Source organism: Trichosurus vulpecula, chromosome 3 (genome assembly GCF_011100635.1).
Source record: "Trichosurus vulpecula isolate mTriVul1 chromosome 3, mTriVul1.pri, whole genome shotgun sequence".
NCBI lineage: Eukaryota > Metazoa > Chordata > Mammalia > Diprotodontia > Phalangeridae > Trichosurus > Trichosurus vulpecula.
This window is the reverse complement of record NC_050575.1, coordinates 49,603,948-49,626,729: the sequence shown is the minus strand read 5'-3', so window position 1 is coordinate 49,626,729 and position 22,782 is coordinate 49,603,948. Positions and strand designations below refer to the sequence as shown.

General features: G+C 39.7%; 3 protein-coding genes across 3 annotated transcripts; all 3 read right to left on the bottom strand.

Annotated features, from left to right (window-relative positions):
- Positions 1–5,338: 5,338 nt before the first annotated feature.
- Positions 5,339–7,885, bottom strand: LOC118844319 (protocadherin beta-2-like). Its single transcript, XM_036752190.1, has one exon. The coding sequence runs from the start codon at positions 7,802–7,804 to the stop codon at positions 5,411–5,413; it is 2,394 nt and encodes a 797-aa protein (XP_036608085.1). The 5' UTR covers positions 7,805–7,885; the 3' UTR covers positions 5,339–5,410.
- Positions 7,886–10,275: 2,390 nt separating this feature from the next.
- On the bottom strand, positions 10,276–14,070 carry LOC118843962 (protocadherin beta-2-like). The gene has a single exon (XM_036751764.1). The coding sequence runs from the start codon at positions 13,903–13,905 to the stop codon at positions 11,515–11,517; it is 2,391 nt and encodes a 796-aa protein (XP_036607659.1). The 5' UTR covers positions 13,906–14,070; the 3' UTR covers positions 10,276–11,514.
- Positions 14,071–18,484: 4,414 nt separating this feature from the next.
- LOC118844377 (protocadherin beta-2-like) lies at positions 18,485–21,027 on the bottom strand. The gene has a single exon (XM_036752250.1). The coding sequence runs from the start codon at positions 21,007–21,009 to the stop codon at positions 18,619–18,621; it is 2,391 nt and encodes a 796-aa protein (XP_036608145.1). The 5' UTR covers positions 21,010–21,027; the 3' UTR covers positions 18,485–18,618.
- Positions 21,028–22,782: the final 1,755 nt, after the last annotated feature.

The window sequence follows — 22,782 nt, the reverse complement described above, 5'->3', positions numbered from 1 at the left end:
GACTGATACAGAGCTGGCTTTCTAGAAATTTGCATATCCGCAGATCTTTTCTGCTTCTTCTTAGCTTGCAGCGCCACCACGTGGCTCATAATCGTCTCTGAATGTACTTAATAAAGCGTGGAATGTGTTTCATTTCAGATGCCCTATGTTGAATTCCTCTGAGTATTTCAAAGGTTTCCTGGCTCGTTCTTTACAAGAGAATCCATACCAATGTTGCAAACACTGAGAAATGACACTATGTCTTGGTTTAGGACACTTTGTCCAACGCTCACAGATGCAAGTATAAACTAAAGATAAGCACTATGAAAAGGATGCAATCATAAGGGGCATTTTGATGCAATATTTAAACTGAAAAAAAGCCATACGTTCATGTAGTAAGCCCTTCCGCGATGAGGAAGAGCAAGAATAAATGGTAAGCTGGGGTGTAAAAGGAAGCATTTTGATCTCATTTTCAGCTATGAACGTTCTTCTCCTCCTAAAATCCAGGAGTTGGTAATACACACCAGATGGTATCGTACACTATTGATGTGATTTTATCAGTTTTTAAAGGCTATGCTTACCTGGATTGGAGGAATGACCCTGTGATTTGAGGACTCCTTGCCAGCAGGGATGAGGTAGTATCAATTACTCTCCTCCCGCCCAAATTAGTGTATTTTTATAACCCTAGAAATCCACTCTCTGCGACCTGAATTCAGAAACGTACGTCTTATCTGTGTTTTTCCAGAAAGGAGATACTTTTTCCTGATTCTGGACAAAAAGAAAGAAGGGGGAGATGATTTAATTTTTGATTGGGACATGATATTCAAAGGCTGATTCTGTCTGAATCATCTGTGAGAGAATGGTTTTGAACTGCCTCTTATTTTTTAATAGTTTTATACATTTTTTTTTATATTTTCATCACCTCCCACTGATTCAATTCCACTAACACTCTTTCTAATAACAAAATATAGGTAAGCAAAGGAAATCAATACAACGGGAGTGCCCCCAAATCATATGTGCCATTCAACACCCATAGCCAATCAATTTTCTACACAGAAAGAGGAGACATAGTTCGCCTTCAGTCCCCTAGAGACGAATTGGGTTACTGCATGGATTGTTATTCTGAAATGTTTCGCATTTGTTTTCCTTTAGATTAGTGTGCTTTAAATGTTTAAATGCTTTTGTTACTGTGCCCATTTTCAAAAGTCTTTCCAAGTGTCTCTGAACTTTTCATAGTTGTTTCCTTGTATTAGTTGTTTCTTGCTGCATCATAATTGCATTAATTCATATATCGCATTTTATTCAGTCATTCATCAATAGACGAGCATTTATTTTCCTTTCTGTTCTTTTCTCCTACCCAAAAAAGCCCTCAACCCTTCCCATCACACTGCATTAGTTATGGTATTGGGTAGAAATGCTTTTTACTTGGATAGTTCTCATTCTATAATGAACTTAGGCACCCATCTACTACATATCCAAATTTCTTCATGAAAAATCATTTAATGAAAAGTCTACCTGGAAGCTTATGAAATAACCCTATGAAAACTGAAAGAAAAGACTAAGACCCTTCCATGGAGGTTTGGCTGATGTTGCACATCCCTCTGCTGTGGCAGAGGGAACACTCTCCTTGCATGACTTCACATTCATGTTTTAGTTTTTTCTTTTTAAAATTATTGATATCTTTTGTTTTTACATATATTCATTTCTCAATATATCCCTCCCTCTTCCCATTCTCTTGCATCTGTCACTGATAATAATGAGAAAAAAAATATCAGCAAGGCTAACTAATCCACCAACTAAGTTGAATATTATAGCTAATCTTCTCTTCTTTGGGGCCAAACTTATGCATTATAATTTCATATCATTTAGTCTTGATTTTTGGTTATTGTTTCCATTTATTTTGTTTAAGTAATTTTTATATTGTTTTCCTCTTTCATCTTATTTCATTTTCTACCACTTGTTGTTTGTCTTCCCATGACTCTCTGTATTCTTCAAATTTATTGTTCCTTTTGGTACATTCTATTACATTCTTGTGCTGCGTTTTGTTTAACCATATGTCAACTGATCGATGTCAGTTTTATTTATAAAATTTTGTATTTGTAGCTTTTGTAGCAAAAAATTTACTTGCTACTTATTCATTAGTTATTTAGTAAAGGAATATCAGTGAAAATAATTGGCTCATTTTCATGTGAATGTAACCAAAGGACAGGCAAATTGGCCACTTTGAGTGGTAGGACTTGGAATCCTAAAAAATTTGGTTCAGTCCCATCTTTGACAGTTACACTGTGATCCTCAGCAAGCTCCTTAGCCACTATGTTTCAACAATCTGGCTAGCAGCTGTTGTGGGGGTGTAAGACCAACACAACCCCAACAACAAGCACACCGCAAAAGCACAGTTTCTTTTGATCTGCTTAACTAAGGAAAGCTACGTGAAGGGGTTGACATGCTTACTTTAATTCAGCATACAAATATCATTTGCTTAGTTCAGGGGAAGAGACCAGCACCCTGAACTTCAGAACAACATACGAACAAAGTACAAACATCAACAGACAGACCTTGTCTGATTCAAATCCCAATACATGGTTAACAGAGTTCAACAAAGTCTCAGCATCCGGGTTTGCGAGCTGGAGGGCTCCTTAGCTACAGCTGCCCAGATTCTCTGCATCAGCACCATCACTAATGAGAGCCCTAAACAAATTACAAACAGACAGACCCAATACAATTCATAGTTACCAATATCTAGGCTCAGTCCGGGAGCTCAGAACAAGGGCTGACCCAGAGTCACACATGCCACCACTACTGTGGGTAAGAGCGCCAAAGAAGAGAAGGCCAACCCCTGGTTTTATATCTTTTTCAGGGTTAGGGGTGAGTCACACATGTGACTCACCCACGTGACCTAGAATCGTCACAAAGAGGTGACTTAAATCCACGTGGTCTAAAAGCCTCTGCTGTCCCAGACATGTCACTCAAACTCATGTCTAAACTCCCCTCCTGAGGCAAGGAGGAACCAAGGACACCCAAATCTAATCAAGGAAACAAAGGCCAAACTCTCCAAGGGCACTTAGTTGAACTGAGTGCTAAGAGCCCATTTTGCTTACCAACACACACTAGGAGCCTCAGGAATATCTATCGTCAGTTAAAGGGCAAAAGGTATCTGCTCCCTTGTGGAGTTTGAGGATCTTGCCATGGGTTTTCCAGCTTAATCTGACCTTGTTTATACATTATGAATTATGATTTGTTTTGGAAAGTTATATTGCATGTGTCTGTCTTAAGGAACTGATTTTTACTTTCCAATATTGGTAATTGTGACTTATTCAACAAGCATTAAATTATATTTCTTCAATTTGAAACATCAAAACATATTAAAGACAATGATGGGAGAAATTGGCCTGAATGATTTGGGGGAGACAACATGTGCAAATGAAATTCAAATCCTACCTCTGATTATTATTTCTTGCATGATATTGGACAAACAATTTAATCTCCCTTGGCCTCAATTTCTTTATCTGTAAAATTAAACTATAGATCTATTATCTTACAACTGAAGTTCTTTGATCATTTTCTGATGGGCCCATGATCAAGTCTCTCAGAGGCCACAGACAGACTCAGATACTAAAAAGAAGATCATTTGATATCGCTCATTTGAACAAGATGTTAATACCCCTGGATTGGTACATCTCACAAGGTTTATAATTAATGGAATACCTTCAGGGAAAGGAAAAAAGGGAAAAATCATGTGGAATGATTTATATTTCATGATTTTTTCTTTTGAAGGATGTTCGGCATCAAATCTTTGGGACTTCAGGAGAAAAGTGTTACAAGCTTATGAAAAGTAGTACAGCAGAACTACATTTCAACACCAAACCCTTATGTAAAGATAAATTATTGTCATCAATTTATAACATTACTGGCAATTCAGAAATCAGAGTACTATGCTTCCTTCATAATCATGTGTCTTCAAATGGAGATACATCCTATATTCAGGATAATTCATTTTAGAGCTCCTTTCATTATCTTCACAAAGATGTATTCTTATAAAATTTCATACTGATTCCTCAATGTCCATTGTTTTTCTATCATTTCCCCAACAGTCATTACAGCTGAAGATCAAAATTGGAGACCATCATTAAGAGAATATTTTTAACTGTGCTTATCCTTTGACCCAGCAATACCACTATGAGGTGTGTACCCCAAAGAGACCAAAGAAAATAAAAAGGATCTATGTGTATGAAAATATTTATATCAGCTCTTTTTGTGATGGCAATGAACTGCAAATTAAGGGGATGCCCATCAATTAGGGAATGGTTGAGCCAGTTGTGATATATGATTGAGATAGAATACTATTGTGCTACAAAAAATAATGATGAGCAGGGTGCTTTCAGAAAAATCTGTGGAGACATACATGAAATGATGCAAAGTGAAATGAGCAGAATCAGGAGAACATTGTACACAGTAACAACAATATTCTATGACAGGGAATTATGAATAACTTAGCTATTTTCAGCAATAAAACGATCCAAAGCAATTTCTGAGGACTTATGATGAAAAATGCTTTCTACCTCCAGAGAAAGAACTGATGGAGTCTGAATGCAGGATTTTTTTGTCTGTGTTTTCTTTTGCAAGATGGCTAATGTGGAGATGTTTTACATTACTGCACATGTATAATCTATATCAAGTTGCTTGCCCACTCAAGGAAGGAGAGAATTTGGAGCTCAAAATTTTAAAAACATTAAACTTTTTGTTTATATGCAATTGAGAAAAATAAAAGCAAACAACATATGTACAAAAAGGAATATTTTCAATGTAGTACATTGCTTAAAAATATTATCCAATTCAATTTCAAAATATCAAGGAAAAGAACTATGGTTATATGTAAAAATATGGTTACAACAGCAACAAACCATAATACCTCTTTGAAAATTTCATAACACAAAGGAGAATGAAAAGGAGAAAAATACAAGTGAGTAAGACATGAATTACCATTAAATAAGAGTACAATAGTATTCAGCAAGAAAAGGATGAACTATGGAAAATATTTTCTAACATGTGTTGCAAGAAATGAAACAGGAGGGAAAGAATTCCATAGAAATTAGACTGAGTATGTTCACTATGTTTGCTAACTTACTTGATCAGAAGCATTAAAAATGTAAGTTTATAATGTATCAGGGTTCACTCATTCCTAAAAACTAATGACAGATTTGAGTAACCTGGAAAAAACCCAAATACAAAAGGAGAATAAACATAATAGAGAATGAAGGCTTTTCAGGCTAAAGATGCAGAGAGAACAGGAAAATGTTCCTGAATGGGGAAAAGAGGATGAATATTATAGTAAAATGGGATATGACAGAAGTGTATTTTTTGTTATACAAAGAAAGAAAAATAATTGTGGGTAGTGGTGGTAGAATGATCCATTGAAAGAGAAGTCAAAATATTAAGTGAAGAAAAAGTTATTTCTCAAGTGTGGGTTTTCAATAGAATCCTTCTCATTTCCCTCGGTAGGTGGAAGAGCAGGAATAACAGGCTTCAAGAATTTAAATTCACTGGTGGCTGAGCCACTGGGCAGGCAAACCTCATACTGGTAACTCTGAGACAAAGTCCCTGTTCCACTGATATCCACCAAGTGACCTGGGAAGGGGCCATTTGGATTAAAATGACCACCATCAGTAGCATCTCTCTTCTTCTTCCACAGGCGAATGGCGATGAACATAATAACAGAGACCAGGAAGAGAAAGGAGACAGAAACCAGGGAAATAACTAGGTAGGTGGTGAGGGAATCAGTCCACACCTGATCCTTAGGTGCATCTGGGAACTGCATATAGGGCTCAGAGAAGCCATCCACCAGGAGCACATTCAGTGTGGCCATCGTGGAGAGAGCTGGTTGCCCATTGTCCTTCACCAACACCAGAAGTTTCTGCTTGATGGTGTCTCTGTCATTGATGGGTCTTGCTGTGTGGATTTCTCCACTGTGGGCCAACAAAGTGAAGAGTCCTGGGTCTGTGGCCTTGAGAAGTTGGTAGGAAAGCCAGGAATTCTGTCCCCAGTCCCTATCCACAGCCACCACCTTGGTCACCAGGTAACCTGGCTCTGCAGCTCTGGGCACCAGGTCATTGCAGGGAGCTGTCCCATTCTGCAGGGGGTACAGCACAAAGGGAGAGTTGTCATTCTCATCTTCTACCAAAACCTGAACCAGAACCTGGCTGCTCAGTGATGGGGAACCACCATCAGCTGCTCTCACAGTGAAATGGAAACCTTGAATGGCTTCATAATCCAAGGATCTGAGAGCATAGAGATGTCCATTGTCTGAGTTGATGGAGATGTAGGAGAAGAGAGGCAGGTCTCCAGTCTCTGGAGGCAGCAGAGAGTAGGTAACTTTGGCATTGACTCCTGAGTCCCTGTCACTGGCACTGACACTGCCAATGTGGAGGGCAGGACTGTTGTTCTCCTGGAGGTACAGTTTGTAGGCTCTCTGAGAAAACACAGGAGGGTTATCATTGACATCAGAGATGACCACTGTGATATTGTGCTCAGATTTGAGCCTCGGGGATCCCAAATCTGTGACAGTAATGCTGATGTTATACTGGGCCCTGCTCTCTCTGTCCAGGGCTCCTTCTGTTACCAGTGTGTAGAAGTTCTCAATGGAAGGTTTCAGGGTAAAAGGAAGATCATCTTGGATGGAGCAAACCATCCTTCCATTTTCCCCGGAGTCGAGATCTGAAACACTGAAAACAGCAACCACAGTCTCAGGAGAATTCTCTGGGATGGGGCTGGTAAGCGAAGTCATGATCAGCTCTGGAGGATTGTCGTTCAGATCTATCACTTGAATGATAACAGTACATTCTCCCGAAAGGTCTCCACCATCTGTGGCCTGAATGTCGATGATGTAAGACTGAGTTAACTCAAAATCTAGTTTTTGCTTTAAATAAATTTCCCCAGACTTTTCTGTTAGTTGAAACGTTTTACGAATGTTTTCAGAGGCATGCAAAAATGTATAGGATATATCTGCATTATTTCCTGCATCTAAATCTGCCGCTGAAACTGTGATGACTTGGGATCCAATAGGACTGTTCTCCAGGATCTGAGCCTCATAACGGGACTGAGTAAACGTGGGGGCATTGTCATTGATATCGACTACAAGGACTCGGACTCGGACAGTTCCAGACCTTGGTGGGGCTCCCCCATCAACTGCAGTGAGAGTTAAGGTGATTTCAGACTGCTCCTCCCGATCCAGGGCTTTATCCAATACAAGCTCTGGGTATCTCTTACCCTTGCTATTATTCCGAATTTGACTGTGGAGATAAGAGTTAGTACTGATCACGTAGTTCTGGAGACCGTTGCTACCTACGTCTAAATCCTGTGCATTTTCTAGAACAAATATAGTTCCGGGGACGGTGTTTTCGGGGATTTTCAGTACCATTTCAGTATCTAGGAACACTGGTGAATGGTCATTAATATCTTCCACCATCAGCTCAGCCCGAACAATCTGAAAGGGGTTTTCCAGTAAAATCTTAAAAGATAGCACACAGGGCTCAGCGGGGCCGCACAGCTCCTCCCGATCCAGTTTTTCTCTCAGGAGCAGATCCCCGGTCTTAGGGTGCAGCTGTAAATACTCTTTGTTCCCTTTGAAAACAACTCTGGCCCCACGATTTGACAGCTCCCCCACCTCTAGGTCCAGGGCCTTGGCCACATTGCCCACAAAGGAGGCTCTCTCCACCTCCTCCACTACCGAAAACTGCTTCAGCTCTGAGGTCGCCCCAGACACACCCAGCAGAACAAGGAGAAAGAGAACTTGCCTTAGCTGCAGAATCATCGTCCCTTCGCGTTCCATTGTTCCTTCGACCCGCTCCTCTCAATCTGTGTAGCCCAGCTTGAACACAAATAGTAACCAGGGACTACGGTCTGGCTTGGAGAACTGATCCCTTTCTCCAGTAACAACTAACAAAGCTTCTTTTCTGCTTCGGAAGTGTCTGATTCTGGGCTCTCTCTCTGGGTATTGGCGTATTCATGGAGCTTTTTTTTCGTCTTCTTAGTCTGCAGCGCCACCACGCGGCTCTTCATTATTTTTCTTAGAATGCAGTAAGTAATGTCACAGGGAACAGGTACCAGATATACTTCGAATTCTACTTTGTAATACAAATAGTATATAACTTCTTTTTTGCAGGGCGATCCATATCAATATTAACCACTCCCGACATTACCAAACACCACACACATATAAGCATATAAATATATTTATCTATATATGTATGCTTTTTAAAGTTGGTTAAAAGCATATGCTTCTGTCAAACATATAGCCTTCCAGAATATTTGATCTGCAAAAGAAAGGATTTGAGCTAAAAAAAACTTATACTCAACTCTACAGTGCTTAAAGGGGCAACCTTTTGAGAGTAAATGGTGAAGAGTGGATGGGCTGTGGGGTGGAGTAGGGAGGAAGGAAGCAGCCGCATCCAGGTTGTAAGCATCTGATGTTTCCTATTCCCCTCAAGTGTGAGAACCTATAAGACAAAAAAGCTAAAACGTTCCTTGTTTGATCATTCTGGTCATCAAAGGTCTTTGTTCTTCACAATTGGAGTGGTTCAAGGGCTCAGTGGCCAAGGGGCTCTTTGTTATCAGAATCTGGATATTACTGTTTTATGACTCAGTATATACCACTCAGGGCAGCTAGGTGGTGTAGTGGATGGAGTGTTGGGCCTAGAGTCAGGAAGACATCTTCTTCAGTTCAAATTTGGCCTCAGACACTTCCTAGCTGTGTTACCCTTGGGAGGACTTAACCCTATTTGCCTCAATTTTCTCATCTGTAAAATAAGCAGGAGAAGGAAATAACAAACTTATCCAGTATCTTTGCCCAAAGAAAAACCCAAATGGGGTCATGAAGAGTAGGACACGACTGAACACCACCACCAATACCAAACAGGAAACTGACTCTCCGGGAAGTGAGGGTTCCTAGCCCAGAACTGTGTTTCTCTGTGGGGAAGGTTCACCATAGAAGATGATAAGGTTTTTTATTTGAGCTAGTCAGTTTAGAAAGGAGGAGGCAATAATCTGACAAATGGAACTTGCCTTAGAGAGTGACTCTTATAGGAATGTCAGGGAAAAAAAGAAAAGAGAAAAAACCAAAGAGAGCATTATTTTATCATTTTAAATCTAGTGCAGAAGAGAGCAGAAGGAAACAGATAAGCAGTGCAATTTTGAAAATACCATTAAATTTATAATATGTGCATTTTAAAATAAGGTGTAAGCAATAGAGATTTGTGGCTTCATAAACAATACTCAGTTCTCTTTTTTTATGGAATTGTTTTGTTAGTTAAGCTTAGGCACAAAAAGCTTAAAAGTATTAAAAAACTGAAAGAGAAAGGGAGAAGAGACAGAAGAGAAATTACTCTGAGGCATAACTTTACTTCTTTCCTGTCCTATCAGGAGGATAATGCCTTTGATTTACAAAGTCCCCATTTCACCAAATCAACTTCTAAAACAATCAGGAGAACAAAAAGAAGGAACAAAAAGAAAAGAATAAAATTCCAATGGAGTATATGCTGATTTTACCTGCACAGACATTGCACCTTCTGACACTGGAAATTCCTCCATCCAACCTTCACATTTTTTAGGTTCTAATGATATGAGATCATGGGAATATAACTGCAGACAACTGGATCATTTCTACAATAATGTTACCCCAAAAAAGAGGTAGCATGGTTTAGGAGATAACATATTTAGTTGGAGTCAGGAATACTCAATCAGACACTCACTACTTATTGGACCATTGATGAGCCACTTAATATTTATGTGGCAGGAATTACTTCCTGGCAACTGTCTATTAAGTTGCAGCTGAGCTGTGCCTCAATTTGAAGAAATCACATATCTCTTGAGGATCACATCACGAAAAGAAAAAAAAGTGCTTGCTCCATTTTAAACACCAAATAATGATAGAGTGAGATATGGTGTATCTTCTTAATCCATCTTTTAAAATAATTAAAGACAATTTTTTTGGCAAATTAAAGAATAGATTCTTGTCTCAGATAAATGTGGTTTTCTTCTATTGTCAAATCCAGGTGATCATATCTTGTATGAAAAGTAAATGGTATTTCTTCAAAATTGAACATTGATTGAAAAGGAACAGAGTTGAAAGACTTGTGAAGACACTTACAGATCAGACATACTCTGATAAAATTCAGAAGGGCTATGGATGAAGCCACTCAAAGACCTCAGACAGATATTATAAAAGCATGGACTTTGTCCAAGATGGTGACACTCATGAACTGCCATATTCCGCAAACTGAAAAATGAATTAAATAACCAGAAGAGAAACCAAAGACATATTTATTTAAACTTATCATCAGGCCTTGAGGAGGGAAAGGAAAAAACATTCAGTTAACACTTATTATTTACCAGGCACTGTGCCAAGATCTTTACAAATGGTATCTCATTTGAATCTCACCACAACTCTGCAAAATAGATGCTTTGGCCTTCTAAAGGATAAAAAATTCAAATTTATGGGATTGAAGGGGAAAAGTGGCATAAACATACACAAAATAGCTCATCAGAATGACTTCACAGAGACATAACAACAGGCACTACTCCACTTCTTGAAATTTATATTAAAGACATGTAAAGATTAAAAGTCATCATTAATGTACAATGTCATTGGAATATTGAGTGGTCAGAAGTCTGAATTCAGTATTCCACAATTATCTCCAAATCAAGATATATTCTTCCTTCATAAGAATTTACCATATAATTGTCTTTATTAGCTTCACAAAAGTGTATTCTAGCCAATTTTTTCACCAATGCCTTAGTGTGCTTAGTGTCCTTGTTATTTTCCAAAACCAAGTATCACGTAGGGGACTGAATATTTTCAGTGATTTCTATGCACAATTTAAAAACAAAATCCAAGCAAATACCTTGTACCTTAATTTTTTTCAGTACATGGGTAATTATAAAAATTCTAGGGCCACAGCTAATAGGTTATAAGATCATCACTGCTCTCTGGGGTAGGTAAACTAAAAGAGAAAAATCCACTAAAAGGTCAGAATAGATACCTATATTGCCCTTCAGAAGAACCACAATTATTTTCATTGATATTAATAATAAGAATGAATGCTTGGAAAGCATGCCTTTGGAGGTGACACAGAATTGGATAAATCTGAGGGAGAGTATGAGGTCACGATCAAGTTGGAATACATGAGAAAACATTTGCTGTATTACTTGACTGAAGAATGTTAAAATTTAAGTTTTAAATGAGAAAGGAAATATAAAATGGTTCACTCACTTAAAAAAAATGACAGTGTAACTGGGAGAAAATTCAAAGGCCCAAGGAGATGAAAGGAGGAAGGAGAGAAATATTTACAAGGAGAGGAAGCAGAGAAAAGAGGAAAATGTGTATCTCTAGAGGGAGAAAAAGAAGATAAAAATATTATGATTAAAATGTAATAGAATAAAAATCCACTCTTTCATAATATAGGAAGAGAAGCAACTAATGGGAGGGAGAAGGGAAAGAAACCATAAAACCTGGCCTCTACACATTGAAGCACATGTCAAATCCTAATTGAAGCAAAAGCTATTCCTTAAGGAAGAGTTTTCAAATGAGTCCTCATTTCCCTGTGAAGTAGGAAGGATGGGAACAATTGGCTTTAGGAACTTAAATTCACTGGTTCCTGAGTGACTGGCCAGACACACCTCATACTGGTAACTCTGGGACAAAGTCCCTGTTCCACTGACATCCACCAAGTGACCTGGGAAGGGGGCATTGGAAGTGAAGCGACTAATGTCTGTGGCATCCTTCTTCCTCTTCCACAAGCGAATGACAATGAACGTAATAACAGAAACCAGGAAGACAAAAGAGACAGAGGCCAGAGAAATGACTAGGTAGGTCGTGAGGGAATCAGTTTGCATCTGTTCCTTAGGTGCATCTGGGAACTGCATGTAGGGCTCAGAGAAGCCATCCACCAGGAGCACATTCAGTGTGGCCATTGTGGACAGAGGTGGCTGCCCATTGTCCTTCACCAACACCAGGAGCTTGTGCTTGATGGTATCTCTGTCACTGATGGGTCTTGCTGTATGAACTTCCCCATTGTGGGCCAACAAAGTGAAGAGTCCTGGGTCTGTGGCCTTGAGAAGCTGGTAGGAAAGCCAGGAATTCTGTCCCCAGTCCCTATCCACAGCCACCACCTTGGTCACCAGGTAACCTGGCTCTGCAGCTCTGGGCACCAGGTCATTGCAGGGAGCTGTCCCATTCTGCAGGGGGTACAGCACAAAGGGAGAGTTGTCATTCTCATCTAGGACTACAACCTGAATTAGAGCCTCACTGCTCAGAGATGGGGAACCACCATCAACTGCCCTCACGGTGAACTGAAAAGTTTGGATGGCTTCATAGTCAAGGGATCTGAGAGCATAGAGATGTCCATTGTCTGAGTTGATGGAGATGTAGGAGAAGAGGGGCATGTCTCCAGTTTTTGGAGGCAGCAGAGAGTAAGTGACCTTGGCATTGATTCCTGAGTCTCTGTCACTGGCACTGACGCTGCCAAAGTGGAGGGCAGGACTGTTGTTCTCCCCGAGGTACAGTTCGTAGGCTCTCTGAGAAAACACAGGAGGGTTATCATTGACGTCGGAGATGAGCACCATGATATTGTGCTCAGATTTGAGCCTTGGGGATCCCAAATCCATCACTGTAATAGTGATGTTATACTGGGCCCTGCTCTCTCTGTCCAGGGCTCCTTCTGTTACCAGTGTGTAAAAGTTCTCAATGGAAGGTTTCAAGGCAAAAGGAAGATCATCTTGGATGGAGCAAACCATCTTTCCATTTTCCCCAGAGTCGAGATCTGAAACACTGAAAACAGCGACCACAGTCTCAGGAGAATTCTCTGGGATGGGACTGGTCAGTGAAGACATGGTCAGCTCTGGAGGATTGTCATTCAGATCTATCACCTGAACAATAACTGTACATTCTGCAGAAAGACCTCCACCATCTGTAGCTTGAATATTTATAGTGTAAGACTGCGTCAACTCAAAATCCACTTTTTCCCTTAAATAAAGTTCTCCCAATTTCTCTTTAAGGTCAAAAGTTTTACGAATGTTTTCAGAGGGATACAAAAATTTGTAAGTTATTTCTCCATAATTCCCCATGTCTAAATCTGTGGCCAAGACTGTGACAACCTTGGATCCAATGCAACTGTCCTCAAGGATCTGAACTTCATACTGAGACTGAGTGAACACTGGAGCATTGTCATTGATATCGACCACAACGACTCGGACTTGGGCAGTTCCAGACCTTGGTGGGACTCCCCCATCCACTGCAGTCAGAGTCAAAGTGACTTCAGACTGCTCTTCCCGATCCAATGTTTCATCCAATACAAGCTCTGGGTATCTCCTGCTCTCACTGCTATCTCGGATTTGAATATAAAAAAGAGAGTTGGGGCTGATTGTGTAGTTCTGGAGACTGTTGTTCCCTACGTCTAAATCTCTAGCATTTTCTAGCAGAAACACAGCCCCGGGGGAGGTGCTCTCAGGGATTTTTAGAAGAATCTCACTTTCTAAGAACACAGGTGAATGATCATTAATGTCTTGGACTCTTAATTCAGCCCGAACAATCTGAAAGGGGTTTTCCAGTAAGATCTTAAAAGGCAGCACACAGGACTCGGCGGGACCGCACAGCTCCTCCCGATCCAGTTTCTCTCTCAGGATCAGGTCCCCAGTTCTACGGTTCAGTTGTAAATACTCCTTGTTCCCTTTGAAAGAGACTCTGCCCCTCCGATTTGATAGCTCCCCCACCTCCAGGCCCAGGGCCTTTGCTACATTGCCCACAAAGGAGCCTCTCTCCATCTCCTCCACTACCGAAAACTGCTCCGGCTCTGGGGCCGCCCCAGACACACCCAGCAAAACAAGGAGAAAGAGAACTTGCCTTTGTTGCGGAATCATTGTCCCTTTTCTCTCCATTCTTCCTTTAGTCCCCTCCTCTCAACCTATGCGCCACAGGTTGATTGCAAACGGTAACCAGAGCCTACAATTTTCGTCCGTCTGACTGGTATCTCAGACCGGGACCCTTTCTCTAGTTCCAGCTAAGAAGATTTCTCCTCTCCTTGACTGATTCGGGGCTGTCTGAGAATTGCGTATCCGTTGTTCTTTTCTGCTTCTTCTTAGCCTGCAGCGCCACCACGTGGCTCATCATCATCACTGAAGGCAGTTAATAAATCATGGAATGTGTAGGTCGCATCAGATACTGTATCTTGAATTCCTCTGAGTATTTCAAAGGTTTCCTGGCTCGTTCTTTAGAAGAGAATCTATATAATGTTCCAAGCAGTGAGAAATGACACTATGTCTTGGTTTAGGATACTTTGTCCAACACCTCACACACATAAGTATAAATTAAATACAAGCAGTATGCAAAGGATGCAGCCATTAGGGCATTTTGAAACAGTATTTAAGTTGAGAAAAAGCTACACCTTCATCTAGTAGTCCCATAGGGGATGGTTTTAGAGACCCAAAGGAAGTATTTCAACCTTATTTTGAGCTTCTCCTCCTGAAGTCCAAGAGTCTATAATAAATATCAGATAGTACCATATACTTCTGATGTGGTTTTGTCAGTTTTTAAAGGCTTTGCCGAACTGGATTGTAGGAATGACTCTGTGATTTGAAGGCTCCTGGCCAGCAAGGATGAGATACTATTCATTACTCTCCCCGCCACGAAATGTTTGTATTTATATTCCTAGAACTCCACCCACTGGGACCTTGATCCAGGGAATTTTGCCCATCTGTATTTTTCCAGAAAGGAGATCCATTTTCCTAATTCTGAGCAGAAAGAAGGAATGGAGAGATGATCTACTTATTGTTTGGGACCCAATATTCTGAGGTTGATTAGATCTGAGTCCTGAATGAGAGAATGGTTTTATAAATACTTTTGTATATTCTTATCATCTCACAATGACACAACTCTAAAAACACACTTCCTAATAACAAAATACAGTTAAGCAAAGCAAATCAATACAATAGGGATGCCTAAAAATTATATACACCATTCAACACCTATAGTCAATCAACTTCTACAGAGAAAGAGGAGACATAATTCACTTTCAATCCCCTAGAGGCAAATTGGGTTACTGCATTGATTGGAATTCTGAAATGTTTCACATTATTTTTCTTTAGATTATTGTGCTTAAATTTTAATTTATTCTTGGCCTTCTGCTTTGGTTTCTATGTCAGTTCTTACAAGTACTCCCAAGTTTCCCTGAAATCTTCATATTTGTTTCTTTGTATTTGTTATTTCTTGCTGCATAATTGCATTAATTCATATATCACAATTTATTCAGTCATTCATCAATAGACAAGCACTTATTTTCCTTTCAGTTCTTTTCTACTACCCAAAAAAGCCCTTCACCTCCCACCTCCTACTACATTAGTTATGGTAATAGGCAGAAATGTTTTTTACTTGGATAGTGCTTATTTTATATTGAACTAAGGAATCCATGTTCTAGGTATTCAGGTTTCTTCAGGAAACCTCATTCAGTGAAAAATCTACCTGGAGGCTTGTGAAATAGCCTTTTGAAAACCAGGAAGTTAGGCTGATGTTGCACATCCCAGGGTGGTGTCTGTGGCAGAGGGAACACTCTCCTTCCTTCACTTCACATTAGTGTATTAGTTTTTTGTCTTTTAAAAAAAATTATATCCTTTGTTTTCACATATATTCATTTTCCCAACATACCCCTCTCTCTTCCCATTCCCAGATATCCATCACTGATATGAAGAGAAAAAACAGATCAGTAAAGATAAGTAATCCATCAACAAAGTTGTATACTGTAGCTAATCTTCTCTTCTTTGGGGCCAAGATTGTACATTATAATTTCATATCATTTAAGTTTTATTTATTAGTTGTCATTTTCATTTGCTTTGTTTGAGCAATTGCTTATATTGTTTTCCTGTTTCATCTTATTTCATTTTCTAGTACTTGTTTTTCTTCCCATGATTCTCTGTATTCTTCAAAGTTGTTGTTCCTTTCAGTGCAGTTAGATTCCATTACATTCTTGTAACACAATTTGTTTAGCCTTATCCCAATTAATGGACATCAATTTTATTTCCAGTACTTTGCTACTTTTGTATTAGCTTTTAATGTTGTTCATTCATGGATATCAGTGAAGATAATGGGTTCATTTTCATCTGAATGTAACCAAAAGAGAGGAAGATTGGCCTCTTGGAGTGGCAGGGCTTGAAATCATAAAAAAAAAATTGATTCAGTTGGTTCAGACAGGTACATGTGATCCTCAGCAAGTTCCTTAGCCCCTAAGAGACTCAGGCTTATCCATTATCATTTAAAGGGCAAAAAGTTTCTGATCCATTGTGGAATTTGAGTATCTTGGCATGGGTTTGCACCTTAACCTAAACTTCTACTTTAATCTAAGCATTAAAAATTACAATTTCTTTTGGGAAATTAGATTGCATGTGTCTGTCTTAAGTAACTGATTTCTACTTTCCAATATTGGTGATTGTGTCTTGTTTCACAAAATTCTATATCAATTATACTTCTTCCATTTTAAACATCAAAATGTACTAAAGACGATGAAGAGAGAGATTGGCTTGAATGACTTGGGAGAGACAACATGTACAACTAAAATTAATATCCTACTTCTGATTGTTATTACTTGTATGACACTGGACAAACAATTTAATCTCCCTTGGTCTCAGTTTCCTCATCTGTAAAACTAAGGGGCTGGAACAGATACTTCTCTTTTAGCTCTAGATCTATTATCATATAACTGTTTCATATCTGAAGTTCTTTGATCATTTTCAGATGGGCTCACAATCAAGACTTTCAAAGGCCACAGACTCAAATATCAAAAAGGAGATAATTGGACATCGCCCATTTGAACCAGTTCTTAATACCCCTGGATTGACACATCCCACAAAGTAAATAATTAATGGGATACCTTCAGGGAAAAGAAAAAAGGAAAAGCTCATATAAAATGATGTTGTTTTAATTTCTTTTCTTTTGAAGGATGTTCAGAATCAAATCTGTAGGACTTCAAAAGAAAAGTGTCACAAGCTTATTAAAAGTAGTGAACCAGAACTACTTTTCAATACCATAACTTCATGTAGAGATTAATTATTGTCATTAATTTATAATATTACTGGGAATTAAGAAATCAAAGTATTATGCTTCCTTCATAATTAAGTATCTTGAAATGGAGATACATTCTATATTCAGCATAATTCATTTTATGGTTCCTTTCATTATCTTTGCAAAGATGCATCCTTATAAAATTTTGTGTTCATTCCTCAAAGTCCATTATTTTTCTATCATTTCCCCAACAGTCATTACGGCTGAAGATCAAAATCAGAGACTATCATTAAGAGAATATTTTCAATTGTGCTTATCCTTTGACCCAGCAATACCTCTACTAGGTCTGTACCCCAAGGAGATCAAAGGAAAAGGAAAAAATGTTGGTAGCAGTACTTTTTGTGATGGCAAAGAATTGGAAATCAAGAGGATGCCAATCAATTGGGGAATGGTTGAACAAGTTGTAGTATATGAGTTTCATGGATTACTATTGTGTTAAAAGAAATGATGATGGGGATGCTCTCAGAAACACCTGGGAAGATTTGCATAAATAAATGCAAAGAGAAAAGAGCAGAACCAGGAGAACATTGTACATGGTAACAGTAATATTGTATGACAATCAACTGTGAATGCCTTAGCTATTCTCAGCAATACAATGATCAAAAATAGTTCCTAAGGACTTATGATGAAAAATGCCATCTACTTCCAGAGAAAGAACTGATAAGAGTCTGAATGCAAATTGAAGCAAATTTTTAAAAACTTTATTATTCTTGTTTTTTGTCTGTTTTCCTTTGCAACATGGCTAATGTTAAGATGTTTTACATGATTGTATATATATAATCTATATCAAGTTGCTTGCCCTCTCAAGGAGCTCAAAATCTTGTAAAAACAAATGTTAAATTATTTTCATGTACATGAAATTGAGAAAAATGACAAATATACTAAAATAATATTTCCAATCTAGCACAATGTTTAACATATCCAACCAAATTCTACGAATATCAAGGAAAAGGACTACAGTTTCGTGTAAAATTATAGTAACTACAGGAACAAAGTTTTAAAATCATAACACCTCTTTGAAAATTTCATAACACAGAAGAGAATGAAAAGGAGAAATATAAAAATGAGTCAGACTTGAATTATCATTCAAGAGAAACAGAATTGCATTCATCAAGAAAAGAATAAACTTCGGAAAATATTTTCTAAGATGTGATAGAGCAAATGATACATGAAAGACAGAATTCCATAGAAATCAAGACTGAGTATGTTCAATACATTTGCTAAATTACTTGATCACAGGCATTAAACATTTACATTTGTAATGTGATGAAGAATGTATTAAAGTTCACTCATTCCTAAAAACTAATGAGAGATTTTAGTAACCCAGAAAAAACCCAATACAAAAGGAAAATAAAAAGATGTGAGAATAAACACTTTTCAGGCTAAGGATGCAGAGATAAGAGGAAAATGTGAAAGGGGAAAAGAGGATAAATATTAGCATAAAATGGGATATCACAGAAGTGTATTTTTTGCTACAGAAAGAAAGATAACCAATAAGGGGTGGTGGGGAAGGATGATTCATTGAAACAGAGGTCAAAATATTAAGTGAAGAAAAAGCTATTCCTCAAGTGTGGGTTTTCAATAGAATCCTTCCCATTTCCCTCAGTAGGTGGAAGAGTGGGAATAACAGGCTTCAAGAATTTAAATTCACTGGTCTCTGAGCCACTGGTCAGGCATACGTCATATTGGTATCTCTGAGAAAAAGTCCCTGTTCCACTGACATCCACCAAGTGACCTGGGAAGGGGCCATTTGGATTAAAATGACCACCATCAGTAGCATCTTTCTTCTTCCACAGGTGGATGACAATGAACATAATAACAGAGACCAGGAAGACAAAAGAGACAGAGGCCAGAGAAATGACTAGGTAGGTCGTGAGGGAATCAGTTTGCATCTGTTCCTTAGGTGCATCTGGGAACTGCATGTAGGGCTCAGAGAAGCCATCCACCAGGAGCACGTTCAGTGTGGCCATTGTGGAGAGAGCTGGTTGCCCATTGTCCTTCACCAACACCAGGAGCTTGTGCTTGATGGTATCTCTGTCACTGATGGGTCTTGCTGTATGAACTTCCCCATTGTGGGCCAACAAAGTGAAGAGTCCTGGGTCTGTGGCCTTGAGAAGCTGGTAGGAAAGCCAGGAATTCTGTCCCCAGTCCTTATCCACAGCCACCACCTTGGTCACCAAGTAGCCTGGCTCTGCAGCTCTGGGCACCAGGTCATTGCAGGGAGCTGTCCCATTCTGCAGGGGGTACAGCACAAAAGGAGAGTTGTCATTCTCATCTTCTACCAAAACCTGAACTAGAGCCTCGCTGCTCAGTGATGGGGAACCACCATCAGCTGCTCTCACAGTGAAATGGAAACCTTGAATGGCTTCATAATCCAGGGATCTGAGAGCATAGAGATGTCCATTGTCTGAGTTGATGGAGATGTAGGAGAAGAGGGGCAGGTCTCCAGTCTTTGGAGGCAGCAGAGAGTAAGTGACTTTGGCATTGATGCCTGAGTCCCTGTCACTGGCACTGACACTGCCAATGTGGAGGGCAGGGCTGTTGTTCTCCCGGAGGTATAGCTTGTAGGCTCTCTGAGAAAACTCAGGAGGATTATCATTGACATCGGAGATGAGCACCATGATATTGTGCTCAGATTTGAGCCTCGGGGATCCCAAATCCATCACTGTAATAGTGATGTTATACTGGGCCCTGCTCTCTCTGTCCAGGGCTCCTTCTGTTACCAGTGTGTAGAAGTTCTCAATGGAAGGTTTCAGGGTAAAAGGAAGATCATCTTGGATGGAGCAAACCATCCTTCCATTTTCCCCGGAGTCGAGATCTGAAACACTGAAAACAGCGACCACAGTCTCAGGAGAATTCTCTGGGATGGGACTGGTCAGTGAAGACATTGTCAGTTCTGGAGGATTGTCATTCAGATCTATCACCTGAATGATAACAGTACATTCTCCTGAAAGGCCCCCACCATCTGTGGCCTGAATATTTATAGTGTAAGACTGTGTCAACTCAAAATCCAGTTTTTCCTTTAAATAAAGTTCTCCCAATTCCTCTTTAATGTGGAAAGTTTTGCGAATGTTTTCAGAAGCATGCAAAAATGTGTAAGATATTTCTCCATAATTCCCCGCGTCTATATCTGTGGCCGAGACTGTGACAACCTTGGATCCAATGCAACTGTCCTCAAGGATCTGCACCTCATACTGAGACTGAGTGAACACTGGAGCATTGTCATTGATATCCACTACAAGGACTCGGACTTGCGCAGTTCCAGACTTTGGTGGGACTCCCCCATCCACTGCAGTCAGAGTTAAAGTGACCTCAGACTGCCCCTCCCGATCCAATATTTCGTCCAATACAAGCTCTGGGTATCTCCTGCCCTCACTGCTATCTCTAATTTGAATATGGAAAAGGGAGTTGGGGCTGATGGCATAGTTCAGGAAACTGTTGTTTCCTACGTCTAAATCCTGTGCATTTTCTAATACAAATACAGTTCCGGGGGAGGTGTTCTCGGGGATTTTTAGTACCATCTCAGTGTCGAGGAACACAGGTGAATGATCATTAATGTCTTCCACCATCAGTTCAGCCCGAACAATCTGAAAGGGGTTTTCCAGTAAGATCTTAAAAGATAGCACACAGGGCTCGGCGGAACCGCACAACTCCTCCCGATCCAATTTCTCTCTCAGGAGCAGATCCCCGGTTTTAGGGTGCAGCTGTAAATACTCTTTGTTCCCTTTGAAAACAACTCTGGCCCCACGATTTGACAGCTCCCCCACCTCCAGGCCCAAGGACTTTGCCACACTGGCCACAAATGAGCCTCTCTCCATCTCCTCCACTACCGAAAACTGCTCCGGCTCTGAGGCCGCCCCAGACACACCCAGCAGAACAAGGAGAAAGAGAACTTGCCTTTGTTGCAGAGTCATCGCCCCATCCTGATCCATTCTTTCCTTGGCCCGCTCCTTGGCCTGTGTAGCGCAGCTCCACAGCAAATGGCAACCAAGAGCTATTGAAACCTCAGAAATAACGCAAGACAGGGTCCTTTCCCCGAGTTCCAATTAAGAAAGATTCCGCTCTCTTTCTGGCTGTCTTTGTTGGGTATTGACGTAGCCGCTGATCCTTTGGGCCTCTTCTTAGTGTGCAGCGCCACGACGCGGCTCATTTTATTATGCTTCTCTTCTGTTAATTTCTCAAGTACTGAGTGCCTCTTCTCAGCGTATTTCTGTTCTGAATTTGACAGAGTTTGTAATATCTTTTCCACAGAACTATCTGGATCAATGCTGTAACCATTCGCAACTTTATCCCAAGCTACATATATATGTGTTGTTTTAAGTTCTTCGAAAAGGAGCTCAGCCTTTAGTCAATGATACAGCCCTGTTTAGCCCTTCTGGCAATCGCTAGGGTGTTTTACAGGTTGCCAACGAAACGACTTAGGTTAAGAGAAAGACGCAGCCCATTTTATAACGCTTCGGGGAGAAAGCCTTTAGAGAACCAGGGTAAGAGGAGGAGTAAATAGCCAAACTTTTGCGGGAGAAAGGAAGAAGTAGGGTTCTTTTTAAAAGCTGATGCTTTCTGTGAGTCTGTGAGTCTATAAGGCTGAAAAGAGATCCTAACAAGCTCTTGATCTTAACTAGCTGCTCGTTAAATGCCTTTCTGGACAACTGGAATTATGCAAGAACCCAAGGGGTCCTTTCCTAGTAAATTTTGGATATTACTGCTACCTGTCTGTTTTATGACTCATTTATAACAACCCTCGAAACTAAGGCTATAGTGGTCTGAACCCAGAACTGTGTTTTTCTAGAAAATAAGAATTTCTTGGAAAGGTTCCTTTGGACTGAGGGCATCAGGAAAGGATGAAGAGTTTTTTCAGAGGTAGTCAGTTTAGAAGAGAAGGTGGAAACAAGCTGGTTAATGACTCTTTGCTCCTGTATGAGAAAATGGCTCTTGTAGTAGAAAAAAGGAAAGGAAAGGGAAGGAAGGAAGGAAGAGAGAGAGAAAGGAAGGAAGGAAGAAAGGAAGGAAGGAAGCAAGAGACAGAGACAGAAAGGAGGGAAAGAGGAAGGAACGAAGACAGAGACAGAGAGAGAAAGGAAGGGAGGGAGGAAGGGAAGGAAGAAGGAAAGAAAGAAGGAAGGAAAGAAGAAAGGAAAGAAGGAAGGAAGGAAAAGAAAGAAGAAGGAAAGAAGAAGAAAAAATGGGAATCATTACTGAATTCTTTAAAAAGCACAGAGAGCATAAGAGCAGAATAAAATACAAGCAAACAATACTGGTTCAAAGTAACAAACTGAATTTATTATATATACATACTTTAAAAAAGAAAATGTAAGCGATGGAGATTTGTGGCTTAATATACAATCCTCTCTGTTCTATTTTTTATATGGAAACACTAATTTTTTTATTGTCCCATTCAGAATGAAAAGTAATATAAAGCCAAATAAACAAAAAGAAAATAGCTCTGAGGAATCTTTTAACTTTATTCCTTTCCTTTGCTACCAGGAGGAAAATGCCTTTGACTTTCAAAGGCTTTATTTCAGCAAATCAACTTCTGAAATGTCCAGAAGAGCACAAAAAGACAGTAGGAAAATTCCAGTGGTTTTTGTGATGATCCTCCATGCAGAGAATGTTCTGTCATTGGAAACTCAATGTCAATTTCACTTTCCCTATGTTAGCTTTCAATGATGTGGGATTATGGATCATTTCTATAGTAGTGTCACAAA